At 38.3% G+C, this 20,577-nt stretch overlaps 1 protein-coding gene across 1 annotated transcript in view; it reads right to left on the minus strand.

The window, feature by feature from the left end:
* WDFY4 (WDFY family member 4) overlaps window positions 1–20,577 on the minus strand; it is a 4,454,583-nt gene that overhangs the window by 2,866,307 nt on the left and 1,567,699 nt on the right. The window contains exon 20 of the mRNA XM_044055648.1: window positions 17,594–17,784. Coding sequence (XP_043911583.1) covers window positions 17,594–17,784 — 191 coding nt within the window. The remainder of the gene's footprint in view (window positions 1–17,593; window positions 17,785–20,577) is intronic.

The following is a 20,577-nucleotide window of genomic DNA, read 5'->3' on the forward strand; positions in this document are numbered from 1 at the left end:
CCCATGGCTCTGGCACCAAGCATCTGTTTCTGTAAGGCCCTTTTGTAGAATATCCACATCATTTGGGGATTCAATAATGGCTCCCAGTTTGCAGTCATCTGTGAACTTTGTTAGCCAGAGTCCCTTACTGTTGGCCTGTACTTCAGAGAAGTAGATGCCAAACAAGAGCGGTCCCAGGACTGAACTCTGAGGTACTCCACTTGTCACTTGTCTGGAGCTGGATTTGGAGTCGGCTACCTTTACAGTGTGGGTTCTGTCAGTAAGCCAGCTGGCAACCCATCGAGTGATGTAGGGATCAATGCCCAGCTTAGTAAGTTTATCTATGATTCCAGAGTGGGGGATGGTGTTGAAGGCCTTGGCGAGATCCAGATAGGCTGTGTGGACCACCTTCCCTTGTCCACAGCTCTGGAGACTGATTCAAAGAAGTCAATTCGGTTCAGGAGACAAGATGGGCTCTTCACGAACCCAAACTGCATAGTGGCCCGTGTTTGAAGGTTGCCAATGTCTTTGTTTATAAATTCCATGATAATACGTTCCATGGCCTTGCAGATCAGGCTTGTCAGACTGATGGGGCGGTAGTTCCTGGGATCCAAAGTGGATCCCCCCTTGTGGCGTGGGATAACTGTATCTGTGCGCCACTCAGTGGGCACGAAGGCTGAGGTGAGGCTATGATTAAACATGACACTTAGGTGAGGTGCCAATTCATTTTGTAGTTCATGTAGTACACAGCCTGGGATGTCGTCTGGTCCCATGGATGCTGTATTCTTAGTTTTGGAGAGTGCGTTTTTTTTACTTGTGTGGCCATTACCAGAATTTGGCAATCTTTCGGTATTGAGATGGGTCCAAATAAGGAACAATACTAAAAAAAGAAATTCTACAAGACAAAAAAGCTACTACTATAATCTACAGGAAATAAATCAAAACAACCCTCAGAAGTTCTGGGCAAGTTTAAATAAACTATTACATCCTGGACAAACTTCCACCCCAGTCCCTGCAGCCACCATTGAGAAACCTTCTGAGGAAGTCTCCGACAGTTTTATCCGTTTCTTTACTGAGACTATTCAAGCCCTAGCGAGCCAACTACTTCCCTGCTCCCCTAGCCATGAAAGTAACACCCCCAGAAACCAACTCACATTTAGATTCCAACCAGTTGCCACCTCACTTATCCATACCTTGATTAAAAAACTAAAACCAACTACACTCTTCGCTGATCAACTCCCTATTGTTTGGCAAATATCCTATGTAATCCCACTTCACAAAGGAGGTAGCTCTACTGAGTTATCAAATTATAGGCCAAAAGCAATACTATCCCCACTTGCAAAAATTATCTTAAAATGTATCCATAGACAACTGATGCACCACCTAACTCAGAATAACCTCATAGCAGACTTCCAGCACGGCTTCCAACCTCACCACAGCACTACTTCCGCCCTTCTAGCCTTCTCCAATACCACAGACAATAATCGCAATAACAATAACATATCCTCTGCCCTTTTCTTGGATCTCTCCAAGGCATCTGATATGGTGACTCACCATTTACTAATCCACACCCTGAAAACTTTCTGCCTAGATACTACAGCTATTCAATGGTTCCAATCTTATCTGAATGATAGACAGCAGGCTGCCCTTAGCAAAACAAACTTTCTAAACTCCTACCCAACACAATAGGTGTACCACAGGGATCTATACTAGGGCCCCTTCTATCCTCCATCTTCATTAATGACCTTTGTACTGCTATCCCTAAAGTCAGCTGTGTCTAATACGCTGACGACTCCACTCTGATATGCTCAGCCACATCTCCAAATAAGCTGTGGTCAGCTACACAAACCACCTTCAGCACAATTGAAAACTGGCTTTCTGGTCGTCGTCTGATTCTAAATCCCCAAAAAACGAAACTGTTGCTTTTCTCACCAACACACAGGTCTACAGCATTCACTTTTACCATTAAATCTAATAATGGCATAATAATCTTCCCAGACTCCTCTACAAAACTGTTAGGTGTTATCATCGATGATAATCTTAAATTTGACCTACATGTTAATCAATCCATTAAGATCATCAATAAAAAACTAGACTCACTTTACAGTATAAAAGCGTTCTTAACCCCTCCTGCTAGATTTGCCATACCTCGCTCTCACCTACTTTCAACTCTTCTGTATACATTCCCATTACTCTCCAATCTAAACAAATCTATCTTTAACAAACTCTCTATTTGCTACAACCATATTGACAGATTTGCCACTGGCCTGCCTTATAGGACTCATCATTGTATCAACCTCAACCAGCTTGGGTGGCTAGAATTACCCAGCTTGATCCAGTATAACCTTATGATTACTGCCTATAAGATCCTTTACAATCCTGACAATAGTCCTGGTCTTAAAAATATTATCACCCCCTATCACAATCCCCGACCTCTTCAATCCTCTAATAAATTACTAGTCCAAACCATCAAAACTAATAACTCCATCAGTGACTCTCTCTTCACAAATTCTGTAGGCTGATCCTGGAACTCTCTCCCACCCAAACTTTCTTTGCTCACCTCACTGTCAATTCAAGACTAGACTCAAACAACATCTGAAACTAAACTGGCTACGTCAATGTAGCAAACCTGACTAACTTTCCCTGACACTGAGACAAAAACAGTAATTTTAGCCTACCTTTGACACTAATCCTGACCTATACTACATTTAACTCTAAACTTGTTTAGGTATGTAACCACTGTAAATATTGCATCTGTAACTTACTGTATGGGTTAATAACAGTATTTTTAGCTGACCTGTGTTACTTAATGATGACCTACTCTCTGGATTTTTTTTAACCCTGGAATTTCTATAATTTGCTTAGGTATGTAACTTCTGTACATATTGTATCTTAAACTTAACTGCTTGCTTAGATGTGTTAACTACTGTAAATACGGTTTACCGCCGCATAACTGGACGGATGGCCAAGCCCTGATGACCGAAAGGAGTGCGGCAAATATGCACATTTCTGAACACAACTGTATCGAATCGCAAACCCGCGCCCCCTTTGTGACCCATGTTAGCACTCGTTTTGGATGTAGAGTGGTCAAATATGTCGCATTTGGTGGTTTTGCAACATTCTGACCGTTTGACATGCAAAAATTTGGTTACTGGAATCGATCATTGTTGGGTTAGACTGCCGTATGTTCAGTTATGTGGTGGTAAACCGTAAATACTGTATTTTTAATCTAAAATGCTGACCTTGGAGCTTTTATTCCCCGGGCCTCCACTAAAAATGGACATGTATCCAGTCGGACTATCCCGGTCAACAAATGTAAAATAAAATAAAAATAAATAAAGTATAGCAGGTAGTAACATATGATGGTTGCTCAAACAGTAGGTTTAGTAGAGATAATCTTGAAGATAAGAAAAGAAAGGAAAACGAAAAAAGGAAGAGAATATAGAAAAGTTCATATGAGGTGCACTAACATTTAAGGGAAAGCTTGTCAACTTAGTCTATGGGAGAGTTAATGGGTATAGATGGGACAGTGGGGAGTAGGCGGCAGTGAGCTGGTAAGTAACGTGTGATAATACATAGTGCAGTGGAGTTTTAAAGAGGTCACTGGATAGTGGGTAGGGGAAAAGAGTTAGAATATGTCAGCCAGGTGCTAGGCAGTTGCATGTCCAGGAGTTGTTTATGTGGGAAATATGCTGCTTTTTGAAGATGGTTTTTGTTAGGTTGTAACCTGATTTGTAGTGGTAGGGAGTTCCAAGTCTTGGCAATGTTGCTAGAATACAGGGAGTCACCAGAGCTGTAATGCTTTTGGAGATTGTGATTAGTGCCTTGTTAGTGGATCTAAGTTCGGGGTTATTGGAGTAAAGGGTGATCAGGTCTAGTAAGGCTGGAGTTTTGTCAGGTTGGCGCAATATTTGATGAGCTAGAAGAAGTTGGTTTAGAGCTAAGGTGTTAGGAAGTTCCAGCCAGGAAAGCTGTTTTAGGGACTGACAGTGGTGGATGCGGTAGGAGGAGTTTGTGGCGAATTTTGCTATTTTGTTGTAGCATACTGATAGCTTGTTTAAACTGCTTGTTTGGATTCATTAGGACAGGAGAAGCATACGTAAGGTAAGAGAAGATGGGTAAGAGCTAGGGTAACTTTACTATTGGTGGTTAGGAAGATTTTACATCTGTAGAGTACCTAGTTTTTTGTTGATTTTGGTTATTGTATGAGCTATGTGTTTGTCAGATTTCATATTATTGCCAATAATGACCCCTAGTAATTTGGTCTGTGTGACGGGGGAGAAAGGGGTATTATCTGATGCAGAAATCCCTCTTCTACATGCATGGTTAAGTCAATATAAACCAGACTTTACAGCCATAACCGAGACATGGCTAAAACTACATATGAAGGACTCTGAATTTCTTCCCTGACATTACTCCTGTCTTAGAACAGATACACTCCACAAAAAAGGTGGAGGCATCGCCTTATTATATCCTAGCACCTTTACAGTGATCCCATATTTAAAGCCCATTCCCTTCTTTTCCACCGCAGAGTTACTTATCACCTACCTCAGACTAAATTACTACAAAAACCTATGTATCATAGTCCTAACATTCCTCCAGGCAATATTCCCATTCTTGAAGACATTCTTGCCTGGACAACTAATAACATAAAAACTGAAACCATTATCCTAGGTGAAGTTAATATTAACTGGTTAGACATGTCCAATAACAACCTCTCCTCTGACATCAACCTTCACATTTATACCCAACTTATTTCAAATATTACCAGACCTAGCAGTAGAAAAAGGAAAGGTTGAATCCTGGATTGGATCATGGTTTCTGACCCCGATAAGATTTCCAACTCTGGTACTCTTGCAGACAGTATAAGTGCCAACTCACCAGCATTCATAATACGTAAGCCCACCACTCTACCAAACACACTCCAATACAGATAAACCCATAATCTTTCCCAATTCTCCCCAAATACCTTTAATGATATTTTGCTCAATGTTAATTGGAATCCACTAAAATCTCTCCCTCTTAATGAAGGTGTGGAATTCTTTAATTCCACATTTCTTAGTATCCTAAATAAACTTGCCTCTCTCCGGCTAAGAAGAATCAAAACAAAACATGCTAACTAGCTTTCAAGTCAACAAAGCAAATTATGTCCTCTAGAGACAAAGCCTGGAAAGCTTGGCTAAAAAACAAAACTCCTTCCAACCTCATGCAATATAAACAACTTTGCAATAGGGCCAAATGATCAGTACTTAAAAACAAAAAAAGAATACTTCCAAACCCTTCAAATCCAACATAATCACAGCCCCAAGAAATTTTGGGGAGCAATCAACTCCTTACTCCATCCTGGGACTATCCATAATCCATGTCCAAATCCAGAAAACACACCCTGTGAGTTAGCCTCTCTCTTTAACTCTTACTTCATCGACACTATTGGTAAGCTTACTACCATCCTCTCGCCTATCAACACAGACCAATCAAACCCTACAATACTACATAACCCAACTACTACATTACCCACTTTCTCACTCTCTCCCATACCTACCTCCACCATACAAAAACTCCTTCATAAACTAAAACCATGCACCTATGCCCCAGATAACCTACCAGCAGAATACTTATAATTTCTGCCACCTCCATAGCTTATCCCATCAGCATTCTCCTCAATAGGTCCATCCAGGAATCACGTATACCTGAAATCTGGAAAAAGGCATATGTTCTCCCACTTCATAAAGATGGAAATAACTCTGACATTGCTAACTTCTGACCTATCGCCATTCTCTCCCCCATCTCAAAAATACTTGAGAAGTGCATTCACACTCAGCTCCTTAGTCATGTGACTAAACACCACCTCCTTTCTTCCACTCAACATGGCTTTAGGCCAGGTCATAGCACTAACACTGCCCTCATTTCCTTCCTGAACACAGTTAATACAGCTAGGGATGATGGATCCATAGTCTCCACACTCTTTCTTGATCTATCAAAAGCATTCGACACAGTTTCCCACTCCCTTCTGCTTTCTAAACTCTCAAATCTTGGCACCACTCCCTCCACCCTTCATTGGTTTTCCAACTATCTCACAAACAGGCAACAAGCAACTATTTGGCAGCACTGCTCCTCACCTTTTACCAGCACCAATACTGGGGTACCCTAGGGTTCCATACTGGGTCCCCCTCTTATTTAGTATATTCATCAATGACTTCCACACATCTCTTGCCCACAGTACTGTAATCCAATATGCAGATGATTCTACTATTATCTGTTCTTCTAAATCTGCCTCTATACTTCAGCAACTTACCCAAAAAGCATTCTCCTCAACTGAATCCTGGATATCACAGAACCATCTCGCCCTTAATCCCAATAAAACTAAACTCTTAATATTCACCCCCAAAAAATCCAGCCCAGTTAACAAGTCCAATTTCACTGTTCATTCCCAAAACAATGCTGTAATTGAAGTTGTTCCCAATACCAAATTACTCGGTGTCATCACTGACGACAACCTAACCTTTGACCTTCATATCCACAACAACATCAAAAAAAAAAAAAAAAAAAAAACACATCAGAAACTAAGAACCCTTTATAGGCACAACTACTTTCTTTGCTTCTATGCTAAAAAGGCTCTTGCCTCATTACTCCTGCTTCCATCTCTCTTATATGGCCCCCTCAATCATCACCAATATTCAGTCTTCTCTAAAAACTAAACTCAATTCATGCTACAACAAAGTTGCCAAATTTGCTACAAATGCTAAACTCTCCACCCACCACTGTTACACACTACATCACCTAAACTGGATCGAATTCCCCATCACCACACATACCTACAGTTAACTACTGCCCATAAACGTATTTACTACCCAGCAGCCTGCCCATCCCTCTCCCATATTCTGACAATATACCATCCAAATCGACACCTAAGGTCAGAAAACAAAATGCTATTAAACACTTCTTCTTCTTTTGGCTTTTCCCGGTTAGGGGTCGCCACAGCGGAACTCCAGTCCTCTAATGATTGGCAGTAGATTTTTACGGTGCCGAGGTGCCAGCCTGACACCCAACCTTCAACGAAGGCACGCCCATTCACGCATGTCTTTCGAACACCACTCGACTGCGGGGAGGACATGCAGACTCCAAACAGAAGGTGCTCCAGTCGTGAATCGAACGGGAGAACCTCTTGCTGTGAGGTGACAACGCTACCGCTGCACCACCGCGGCTTGTAACAAAATGCTATTAAACACTGATAAACCCAAACTCTCAGCTGGTTAAATGCTGTATTCCTTTACTGTCTCTAAGCTATGGAATACTCTCCCTTCTTCACTCAGAACTACCAGTAATTCCACTGCTTTTAAAAAAACCCTTACACTTAATCTCTCTTCAAATTGGATATGCACCTGTACCCCTACTTACAACGACAAAACTTGACCCCCTCAAGATCCTACTCTTCTTCACTCTACAACCAGTCTATGTTCCCCTTGTCTCAGTCACATAATCTCCTTCTGCTGGCACTTTAGCCTGAGATATCCCTACTTTTAGCCTCCTGCCTCCTTTTTTTCTCTTAAGCTAATTTCCTCTCTCTGCTAATAATCTTATCTATTATCTAAAACTTCTATTCCTATACTAGTACCATGATATTAAACAATTCTTCACTATTATTAATATATGCAATGTTATTACCAAATTACTGTATGCAGTTATTACTTTATTTAATTGCTACCTCTACTTCAATATACTCTGTATGGATTGTGCTTAATTTTTCTTTGTTATGTAATTACATGTGGAGCTTTTCTCCCCGGCCTCCACTGAAAATGGGCTCAGTTCTGGCCCAGTGAACTTTCCTGGTAAACAAATGCAATAAATAAATAAATAGAGACTGGGGGAGTAGGTGCTGCTGCTTTGGAAGGATGAAAGAGCATAAGTTGGGTCTTTTTAGGATTTAGTATTAGCTGGGAGTTTGTAAGCCAGGTTTTGATGGATGTAAAGGCTTCTTGGGTCTTGATTTGAAGTTTTTGGAGGGTGGGGGCAGAGCAGATTAAAGTGGAGTCATCAGTGTATTGAACCAGGTTTGCTAGAGGGGCGGCATTGTGAATATTATTTGTAAATATAGTGAAAAGTAGGGGTCCTAGGATTGATCCTTGGGGTACTTCTAGTTGTACAGGAAGTAGGGGTGAAAGGGAATTTTTCCACTGAACAGCTTTTTGGCATTGGGAGAGATAGTCTTGAAACCATAATACAGTGGGGGTAGTTAGTTTTAATTCTGATAGTGATGTTATTAGTTTTGTATGGGAGACTGTATCAAACACCTTTGATAAGTCAAGGAAAACTGCTGACACTATTTGGTCGTTGTTGCATTACATATTTACTAAGTTATTAAAATTGATGAGTCGAGTGGTAGTGCTATGGTTGGGGCAGAATCCATGTTGAGTTTCGGCAAGAAGATTTTTGGAGAGAAGATGTGTTAGGACCTGGGTGTGGATACATTTTTCCAGTATTTTAGCCAGTGGGGAAAGTATAGCTAGATTGTTAGGTCAGTGGAGTTGCCTCCTTTGTGTATTGGTATAATGTAGGAAATTTTCCAGAGAAGTGGCACCTTTTGTTCTGAGATTGATCTGTTAATGATTATAGAGACTGGGTAGAAAATGGCTTTGGTGGCTATTTGTAGGAATCTGGCAGCTAATTTGTCTACTGCTAAAGTGGTGGGTTTAAGTTTGGTTAGGTGTCTATAGATGGTGTAAGTTGGTACAGATTGAAAGGTTAATGAGTTAGCGTTATTTTATGGGTTATATAGTATAGTGGGGGTTGAGGAGTGTGGGTTTGTTGACAGCTTTAATACAGAGTTGGTAAAGAACTCATTGAATTGGGTGGCTGTGTTTATAGAGGTGGTGTCTATGTTTGGATGAGGATTTAGTGATTTACCTGGTTGGAGAATACTGTTTATAGTGACCCAGAACTGTTGTAGGTTGGTATTATGCTTAGCTTGAACTTCACTACAGTACTTTTGTTTGTCTAGTCTGATTTGTATATTTACAGTGTTTCTCAGTTGTAAGAATGTTTGCCTATTAGGAGTAGTTTTGTTTTTGCACCAGGTGTCCCATGCTTTGTCCCTTTGTTTCATAAGTTGCCTAGTGCTCTTGGAAAGCCATGGGGCATAGATGGTTTTAGTGCGGATCTGTCTTGGTGGAGCAAATTGGTTGAGAAGGCCTAGGAAGACAGTGTTGAAATACTTAATTGTTTCATCTAAAGGAAGTGTTAAAAGAGGGGACCAATTAGAGTGTTTAAGGGCTGTAGTAAGGTCGTCAGCCCTGAAGTTTTTAGTGTATCTGATGTATTTAAGAAAGCTAGTTCTAGTGAGTTTAGTTTGGTCTCTGAAGAAGAAGGTTGGGAGAGGGTCGCTTAGAGTGTCAGGAAGTAGGGTGAAAGATGGGCGATTGGTGAGAATCCAGTCTAGTACGGATTTTTTTTTTGAGGTTTTGTCTACCCTAGTAGGGGTTTGTATCAGCTGTGAGAATCCGTAAAGGTTAATATGATTTGAGGGGTGGGGTGATTTAAGTGAGGTCCAATCAATATTAAAGTCACCTCGTATAATGGTTTCATGGGGGAGAGTTTCTGATGTCCACGGGAGAAGAGATTCTACAGTTTTGATGTTATCTCCCGGAGGGATATTTGTTTGTTTGTGTCTTTCGGCTTTTCCTGGTTAGGGGTCGCCACAGCGGAACTCCGGTCCGCTAATGATTGGTAGTGGATTTTTTATGATCCTAATATATTTAGCTGTTTTTGTGCATTTAGTCTTACCTTACCAAGTAGGATCTCTGCATTATTAAATGCAGGGATTTCTATGTTAAATAGATCAACACTGATGTTGTTCTGATATAGGAGAGGGACTCCACCTCCTCTTTTAGCTGTACGGTCTTTCTGTGGTATGCTATAACCTGGGGGAAGTACTTCTTCATTTTTAATATGTGGTTTAAGCCATGTTTCTGTGAGGAAGATGATGTCAGGTAAGTATAATACTAGGGTTGCATGGAGCTCAGTGGTTTTGTTAGGGATGCTTCTTATGTTATGATTTATTATTAGAGTATCGGATTTTCTCTTAAGTAGGCTAGTACTAGTTCTAGGTTGATTCTGGTGATTTGTAGGACTTGTTATTGGACCTGTGTTGGGGTTGATCTTGCCACAGCATAGCAGGTGAGAGACAATGTTTATAAATGTTTGTAGGTATCTGGAGAAAGCTAAGTCACACTGTAGGGCTACCCTAGATTTGCTTTGATTATGAAGGAGTTTGTAGGGGTGTAGGTCATAGGTGGTGAAGTTAAAGAGTGAGGGTGAGATGAGTAACAGGTAGTTAATGAATGCTAAAAGTGAGGCTGAGGTGAGGTTACTTATGTTGCGGATTGTAATGTTGTTCAAGTAGGGTGAGGTTAGATGGGCTGTGATGGTGGGTGCTAGTGTTAGAATTATTTGATGGGAGCACGTGTTTCATTTGTTAGATGTGGTAGACCTGTACAGAGATAACCCTGTGGAACGTGTAGGGGTCCTAATAGTATGGATTGTAGCAACATTTTGAGTGAGGAGGCACTATGTGTAGATTGTGTAATATGAGAGCAAATGGGGGGTGGTTTGTGTGATTGGCTGAGGGATGGGAGTTGGGTGTGGGTGTGGTAAGGTTAGGTATAAAGGAAATGGAGCTAGGGGATGGGTGGGAATAGGGGGTAGGGTAGGAGAGCGAAACGAGCCCAAATGAAGCGAGGGGGAGTGGACAGGGAAGAGCCCTACCTAGGAGATAAGAGCTGGAAAAAAAGTATCAAGAGTTTGACTAAGTAATGAAGGTAAGCAGCTTTGTACTTTAATGGCAGGGATTATGCCAGTTACTGTGCTTCCACTATTTATTCACAGTGAATGCAAAAATAACTGCTGTGAAGGGACCTGTATTATTATTTTTAAAATTCTCTATGACTGAAACTCTGGTGTTTACTGTAAATAGATATTTAGTATTTTCTTGTTCTTTTATTTATTATAAAACATAATTAAACGTTTCATTGTGGCTGGTCTTTTTTAGAAACTATTTAATTTTTGAGAGTATTTGCACGCATTTATTTAGTGATAACTCTGGCTTCTCCTGAAAGCCTTGCTGTTTGGTCAAGATTACCATTTGTATTAACATTAACTTCACTCAGTATAATTGGGTACCTTTGTAAGAGCCTTAAAGTAGCTGGCAGGGGTTCTGGTGGCAGTGATGACTACATTATAGTCTAGGCAGAAGGGGGCACAGCAGATGAATCTGTGCCAGCCTTTCCCAGGTAGGTAGGTAGGTGTGTGTGTGTGTGTGTGTGTGTGTGTGTGTGTGTGTGTGTGTGTGTGTGTGTGTGTGTGTGTGTGTGTGTGTGTGTGTGTGTGTGTGTGCAAATCAACTCTCAAAGACTGTATGTGTCAGCTGCTTGGAGCAGGGACACAAAACACTGCTTTGACAGAGAGGGCATGGGAGGAAATAGTTTTGAACTCCAGCTAAGAACTCAACCATATGCTGTACCAGTGGGAAGTCTTACTGGGGGTCTAGAGAGATACAGAGAGGAACCAGCTCCTGGACTGAGTCTATTCCCTAAGTCCTCTTAAGGGAAACTGTGCTTGATGCAGAGAGGTCTGCATCTGGAAATACTGAGTGTATCCATTTGTATTCCAAGTGAACATCCCTCTCCAGTTCTCTGGCTAGGATTCAGGCTCCTTGATTAATTGCCCAGAGTGGGGGACCTCACAAAAATATATATGGGTCTCTTTTGAATTATTGAAATTACACTTTACCAAAACTTAAAGCAACAAGATGAGTACCATGAAACCGGAGACTGCCGAACCTTCACTTTTCCAAAGTTTATATCAATAAAACACCTGCTGTGAATGTTTCACATTGCTTGGAGATTCTGAATGGAAATCTTGGTACAATGAGTATCGGGAAATGTATCCTTTTCCTCGCTGTAATGCGATCTTGGAGTTGGTATATATAATTTACAGGGGGGGTGCAAGGGGGTTGCCTCCCTGCAAAAGTGTAAGAAAATGTATATTTTTTTTGTTTTGTTGTAGCAGCTGGTGTTGCGCTGATGTAAACTTTGGCAAAGTGAAGGTTTGGCAATGTCCATTTTCAAAGTACTCATCTCATTGGTTTAAATTTCGGTAAAGTGTAAATTCAATAATTCAAAGTAGACCCATATCCGTGTGTGTGTGTGTGTGTGTGTGTGTGTGTGTGTGTTTATGTGTACAAACTCACACATTCATTTATTGCATTTGTTTACCGGGAAAGTCCACTGGGACTAAAAGAGCCCATTTTCGGTAGAGGACCAGGGAGAAAAGCTCTGACAAGAACATAGATGCAGAAAAAAAATTAAACATTAATTGGTACAGAAGTAGAAACAGTGTTACACATAGTGGTTACAGTAATATATACAGAAAATGTACATAAGTCAGGAATTTAGTTGGTTTGATTACAGTAACATACACAGAATATATACATAAAAGCAGGAATTTACTTAGTTGCCAGATGAATTCAAAGTGGTAAAAACAAAGATAAATTAATCAACTTTATTGTGCCAGTATCAACAAGTGATGAAAGAAAAAAATAATAAATAGGGAGAAAGTATCATCAGTCACTAGTAGTAAAAAGCATAGGAATTTAGTTTCTAATACAAGGAGAAGGAAGAGGTGAGGTTACAGAGCAGGTACATAGTCAGGAAGAGTTGAGATGATTTTTCAGTGTTTGTTTGAAGGTGGTGGTGCTGCCCGTGTTTCTTATAGAAGGAATAAGTGAGTTCCATAGTTTGTGGTGAAGGAGTACAGCAGCTCTCCTACTACTCTTCATATCCTTCAGTTTTGCATTTTTTTCCATACCATTTGTTACAGTCCCAAAGCACATGCATATGAATACTCCATTAGGGATTATTTCTTACTTTTTATGTAGATTTTGTGGGTTATACTTTATGTCTGTGTCAGAGAAAAGAAAGTGCGACTGTGGCAACACATATCTTATCATGTCCTTGAGGGGTCACTCCTACATATGAATATATCCCCTTTAGCCTCGACTAAAGGAGATTTAAGGTATTACCCAGTGAAGATTCTAGCTTTGTTAGGTCTTTCTTGTAGTTTTTAGTAAATGGTTTACCTGTGTGACCTTTCTACCCTTTGGTATGGATAAGTCAAGAAATTACTGATCTTTCTCTTAAGAACAGCATGCTGTTGATACAGAAGATTGCATATTGCAAAAAAATTCAGTCAGCCTGTTTGCAAAGTTTCCAGCTAACTGTAACTTAGGTAGGTGTGTAACTGTCTTATCTGCTTATTTGCTTGTTTGTTTGTTCATACAGCAGCTGATGCAGAATGCGGTCCAGTAACTACTCAGAATGGTGAGCTGGTTCACCTGTTAAGAGCTATCTTCATTGATTGGATAACTGTGTTTTTTATGGTTACTACGTCCAGTTAAACTGGACAGCTTCTTGGTTTATACAGTTAAGGATCTGTTGGGGAAAACAGACACCTAGGAAATACAATTCAGCTTTACCACAGAAAAAAATGTTAGCAGCACATCACACAAGGATATTGACTTTTAAGAAGGGTTATAATGATCATATTAAGAAACGTATTACATATGGTATATAGTCACAGTAAATCAGACAACAAATGGATGAAACTCAGAACAAGTATTATAAGTTAATAAGGCTTTGTGTACTCTGCCAATAAGTAAAGCAGGTGAATATCTAATATGATTTTGCAAATGGCAGCATAACGCATAACACCCAAACAGTTGACTATTCACATACACAACAGCATTTAGCAGATAAGGGACATACTGCTACAAGAAGAGAAATAAAAGTAGTTAGGGAAAGGGTAACAAAATGGCGTAGCAAAGTGTACTCTTGTATATTTTTTTAGGGTGCAAGTTAGATTGGATACTTTTGATCATATTCAGTGTGTGCAAATATTACACTGAATGTGAATATGCAATTTGTATGAATGCTACACTGAATGCAATGATGCTATTTGGCTGAACCCGACTGCTGTAATACATGTGCAAATTAGTGAAGTAAGAATTAGCCGTGGGACTAAATGAAACTAAGACAGGATTTGGTTAGGTTTAGAGTTACTGAAAATGTGGCGTGTTAGGCCATGTTTAGTAAGTGTAGTGGACTTTGTCTCACAAGAAATACTGTGGTCATTACTTGTACTGTTGTGTTTTATGCATTTAACTAATATTATGTTCAAAGAAATGGCTTTACAGCTGCTTTCACATTCACTTATTTCATCTGGATTATGCTGTCAACCAGTGAGGGTGTCTCTGAAGAAATGACCTAGGCCCCTTCTTTTAACCAAAATGAAGCAAAGAAGAAAGTCAAAGTTCCACCTGCATTAACATTAAGCTTGTCTTACACCATGCTGCTGTCCCTTATAAATGAAGAAACTCATGTTAGTAGCCAGGATGCCAAATAATCTCTCCACACTCCCTTGTTAGAATACCAGTCTCACAGAACAATTTAATTTACGACTTACAAGTCCTGTGAACCAAGTTTTACTAAACTGATTTATTTTCACAGGCTTGATGATAAAAGGTATTGACTAGACTTTTTCTAACTGAAGGCTCTTCAGAAGTGCTCTCTTCAAAGATATGTTCATGTGTGAAAGACATTTTTCTGAATTGTTCCTTTCATTCAGGTCTGTCTCTCCTTCCTATTTCCTGACTAATGAGAAAACAAAAAAATGGAGTTACTTTCTGAACTTACCGGGGTACTGCAAGCATACCAAGGCTTATTTAAAATGGTCTTGTATTTTAAAAATTGATTGATTAATTAATTCATTAGAAAGTAATTGGGGGGTTATAGCAGAACACCATTAAAACAACAAAGAAATATAAAGAACAGTTTGATTTAATAAGGAATAGATGACTTAATGCAGTTTACAAAAGAACAATAATCAAGGACTGCCCAAGGGTTTGTCTTTCCTACATTTTTGAGAAAGGAAGTCAGTAACTTGCATGTCTCCCTAACAATAAAAAAGTCCATAAGAAACTTGGAAGTCTATATAGACACAAAAGGCTCCTGACCAAAATTACATTAGCACAAACTCATCTGCTCTCCACTCTACTATATGCCTCTCCAATTTTAACTAATCTTAGGAAAACTGACCTAACTAAGCTAGAAGCATGTTATAATAAAACTGCTAAGTTGCATCTGACTGCCCATATAGAACACATCATTGTACAGCTTTAAGGATACTAGACTGGCTTGAACTTCCCAACATTATTCTTTACAACCAACTCTCTCTAACTCACAAAACTGTAACACATCCAACCATAATCCCTGCACTACAAAATCTCATCCTTCCTTGCAGTTCCAGCAGACCACTTCGCTCTAACAATAAGAACTTACTCACCGTCTCCAAGGTCAACAACACTGCAGGAGAATCTTTATTTTCCAGGGATATATCTCGCATATGGAACTCCCTTCTTAACTCCATTCTCTCAATCTCGTCCACTAACCACTTTAAGCCATCACTTAAAGCATATCTAAAAAAATAAGTGGCTATGTTCCTGTACTAACCCCTCGTGAATGCTCTGATATATCACAGTATACCCCAACCATATCCAACTTCTTCCCCAGTGTTTAATCTTTTATTCCTACCAGCCTGTCTTAACCTTATATCCTGACATAAGTCATACTTTACAAATAGTACTAGCTAAGTTCAAAGCCTAGGTTTTGTTGTAATGTTGTAACAAATTTGTATTTTCTTTTGTATACTACATTTTCTTTACTTTATACTTTATCGATTATTGTAATTCCTGCATTAAAATTTACTGTCACTCATGAAGCTTTTCTCCCAGGGGCTCCGTTGAAAAAGGACCTGTGTCCAGTTGGACTTTCCCGGTAAACAAATGTTAAATAAATAAATTAAATAAAAAATTTACAATATGCCAATATGATCACATTACAACTATAGTTAAATAATGATGTTTACATTTTTTTATTTATATTTTCACAATGTGCTATTTTTATTAATTGCAAGTTTTTGGATGGTAGCAAAATAAAAGGGAAGAGTGAAAATACGCTTATCCAAATAAATAATGTTATTTATGATGTATTTTAGTTTTTTATTTAAATACTGGGATTATGCAAAAATCTGACTTAAGGTAACAACATTGCTAAAAATGGTTTCGGAATAAACGACTGTAGATGTTAGTTACAACAGATATGGAAAGCTAGTAATTTTAACCTTCAGTGCTTGAAGACAGAAAATGCAGAGCTTCAAAGTACTGTATACAGCTTAGTACCATTTCATTCCTAGACCATCCCGTCTACATTACAATTATCATTTTATACAATTTTTACTGAGTGAAAATAATGACCAAAGGAAGGGATATATATGACCCAAAAGTGTACGTTTTTTGGAAAAAAAAGTCTGTTGCTTTATGACTAAAACAGCAGGTGTGTAGAATGTACTTACAAGGTCATTCAATTTTTACGAACCACAAAGAAGCACAGGAGCAAACCAAGGCTAAGAAAAACGATCCACATACATAAGGTTACACAGTCCAATACATGAAATCTACAGAGGCAATAGTTGTAAGCCAACCAAATCGATTGATTAGAATAGAGAACTGGCAAGCGCTTTCACCCAACAGGGCTTCTTCAGACCAAAAACATCTCTACTAGTAATGCGCATGAATAAATACACCTCTTAATTAATAAATTAACTAAAACTATGACATCACATCCTGCACTCTAAAAAATATATATAGTATATAGTAAAAAAATGTATATACTTATTCAACAAATGCATTCTCAAGAATCAAATGCATAATAAATAATTATAAAAACTTTATATAAAAAATTCCATGAAAAGCCTTATTCATATAAAAACTCATACAAAAACTTTCATTATTTAAGTATCAGTTTCCTATTCTTTAACACAGGTCTTAGAGGTACCTTGTCATTCAGGCCAGGCTTTTTATCTGCTCTGTGCCTGATGATCCACTTCAACTCACACCTTTCAGTATAATTTCTAGTTTTTGTATGAGTTTTTATATGAATAAGGATTTTCATAGAATTTTTTTATATAGTTTTTATAATTATTTGTTATGTATTTGATGCTTGATACTGCATTTTAATAAGTATATACATTTTTTGCTATATATTATAAATATATATTTTTAGAGTGCAGGATGTGATGTCATAGTTTTAGTTAACTGATTAATTAATAGGTGTATTTATTCATGTGCTTTACTAGTAGAGATGTTTTTGGTCTGAAGAAGCCCTGATGGGTGAAAGCGCTTGCCAGTTCTGTATTCTAATAAATCAATTTGGTTGTCTTACAACTACTGCCTCTGTGGATTTTGTGTATTGGACTGTGTAACCTTATGTATGTGGATCATTTTTCATAGCCTTGGTTTGCTCCTGTGCTTCTTTATGGTTTATTTTACTTGCTGGTCTTGGTGGAGGAGCATTTATTCCCTGGTAGTCATCGTTTTACATTCATTAAACTTTTAGTATTAAAAACCTACATATACAATAACACATACTCAGACTCACAAAAATATGTACAGATGCACTTTACCAAAACTACATTTATGCCAATTACAGAAAGCAACAGCTCTTACCTTGTAGCCACTATTGTGTTTCATTAAATTCTGTGAAGCTGGGCTGCTGTTCAGGATGCAGAGAAAGACCTTTATGGCTGCATATATAGCATGATCGTCAGCTGCCATAGCTACCAACCCAAGCAAAACATCTGGACCACCAATAAAGTTCAGGCTTCTGGCTGCTGGGTTAGACCGGAATACCCGAACTCCTGTAAAATAATTGTAAAATGGCAAACGAAAGTAAGTACACAAGAAGTGACAAAATGTTTCAAATCTCAAGCTGATGATTTTATCTAAAAATAAAACACTTTGTCATAATGTACTATGTACAAGAGGGAAGATCATACCTTTTATTGGACCAACAGGACTATAGAAAACCAGCTTTTTACTTCCAGCTGACCGATCTTTAGAAGACTGGGAAGATGGCAGAAAGTCTTAACCATGTCAAAATTGTCAGTAACAGAAGTCCTCAGCCAGTGCATTACTTACTCAAGTTTACCCACTTCTTGGGGAAATTTGTTATTAAAAAAAGATCTTTTTTTTAACCACCTTTACTGAATTATCACTTGTGAAACAGGGAAATTTATATTTATGTAAAAGTAATCGAACTGTATTAAGTTGACATGTACAACCATTATACTTCACACACACACACACACACACACACACACACACACACACATGTACGTGTGTGCGTGTGTGTGTGTGTGTGTATATATATATATATATATATATATATATATATATATATATATATATATATATATATATATATATATATATATATATATATATATATATATATATATATATATATATATATATATATATATATATATATATATATATATATATATATATATATATATATTATGTTATATAACCTAAGCAACATTACATAAATTATTTGATTCCTGCCTTTTTTAAACAAGAAAAATCTTTATTAAACCATCACTTATGACACAGGCAATTATACACTTATATAAATGAAAACAAACCACACCGACACAATCCTAGTTGCAAGCATTTTACATCACAAACCAGACTGACACACTCCCAGTTGCAAATATTATACATCACTTATAATCTACCCAATTATTTTCAGTCAAACATAACACAGCTCATGTAAGTCCTGCCTTCTTTTAAAACTCATTCCGCCCTTGTATGTATTGTTCCCACAATTCGTATTTTTCCCTATGTAGTTTGCTCCTACCGTTTTCCAAATATCTCAATTCCAGCTGTTTTATCTCTGTTACTATATTCATTACTTCTAGTACAGTTGGTATAGATTTTGATTTCCATTTAATACTAACTGCTTTATTGGCAGCCACCATAATTAACAGCAAGGTCTTACCATGTCCAGGCAATTCCGATTCTGTATCATAACTCAGAAAAATCATCTCCCTCATCACACCAAACTGCCCACCCAGCATCTCTGACAGCACATCACACAGGGAATCCTTAAAGTACACCAACTCACCGCATTCCCAGAAAATCTGTTCCCAATTACCTGTTTCTTCACTGTCATACCTCCAACATTTCCTGTGTACCTGAGGAAAACTTCCCTGGAGTCTACTTGGGGTATAAAGATATCTATGTAAACATTTCCGACCAAAAATCCTAAATCTTCTAGATTTTGTTGCATATTTGGGAGACATAGGCATATTCTCCCATTGTTTCTTTGTGAATTGCTTATCCAATCTTTCTTCCCAATCCTTTCTAATCTCCTGTGATTCTTACAGTCATCATGCAATATTTTACATGCTCTACTAATTATTCCTTTTTTAATGGCAGCTTCTGTTATAAATTCTACTAAAAACTCTACCAGTGCTGGTCTTTCATTTAGCCCCCCATTTCTTTCTCTTTTCCTGTTCTATGATATCAATCCTTGATAAGGAAGGCAATCTCTAACCTGCATTGCAAATATATTTGTGGCTTCTTCCCATTCTATCATCTTTCCCTCTCTAGTTATTTGTCCCCAATACCTTGGTTCCTTTGCCAGTTTTCACCAATAAATTCCAGCCCTTTCACCTACTGTCTGTATCCCTAATTGCAGTCATCACTATCGGCAATACCCCCTTTCTCCATTCTCATGTTGGCTTAGTTCTTGGGATACTTTCCGCTACTTTACAGATATAATATTCTGCATGACTATTGTTATTCTCCTTAGAGGCCTGCATCCAAAATTACAGTCTCTCCTTGTTCCTTGAGCTTCCCCCCCTGTTTCATCATCTCTCCTTTCCACTTTGGATTATAGTTTTCTGCTTGTGCTGTGTATAGGAGTCTTAAATATGCAGCTCTGAAATATCCCTTCAAATCAGGTAATCCCAATCCACCACCTTCTACTGGAAGAATCAGCTTATCCCAATTGACTCTTGCCATCTTCCCCTCCCAAATAAAGTCATTCAGCTCATTATTAATTCCTATCCACAACTTCTCTCGCTCATAAAAATATGCCTGACCTGTGTATAAGACTAATGTGACTAAAAACATTTTATCTGCTTGTATCTTACTATCCATATAACAAAGCTTCCATTTTCTCAGTTTTTGTATTATTTTTTGTTTAGTTTCTTAACACATACTCACAGATGTCACACCAGAATCATTTTTAATCCATACTCCTAAATACTTCATTTTATCATGTCCCCATAAACATGGATATTGCTGAACCAATTCATATGTGGATACATAATTTACCGCTATTGCCTTTGTTTTAGCATCATTCATTTTGTATCATGAAAAGATTTTAAACTGTCTCAAAATGTTCCACAATACTGTAATGTCTCTTTCTGGTTCTGCCAAGTACAAAATAATATCATCTGCAAAAACAGACACCTCTTCTTGACTACCATACCAATTATGTCCTTGAATTTCTGAGTCCCTTATTTTCTTTGCCAATGGTTCTGAATATAATATAAATAACAAAGGGGAGAGAGGATACAACTGCCTGGTTCCTCTGCCCAAGCAGAAATTATCAGAAAGGACCCCACCCACTTCAATTT

The sequence above is a fragment of the Protopterus annectens genome, chromosome 14.part0 (genome assembly GCF_019279795.1).
Source record: "Protopterus annectens isolate FY-2018-M chromosome 14.part0, PAN1.0, whole genome shotgun sequence".
In the NCBI taxonomy this organism is placed as follows: domain Eukaryota; kingdom Metazoa; phylum Chordata; order Ceratodontiformes; family Protopteridae; genus Protopterus; species Protopterus annectens.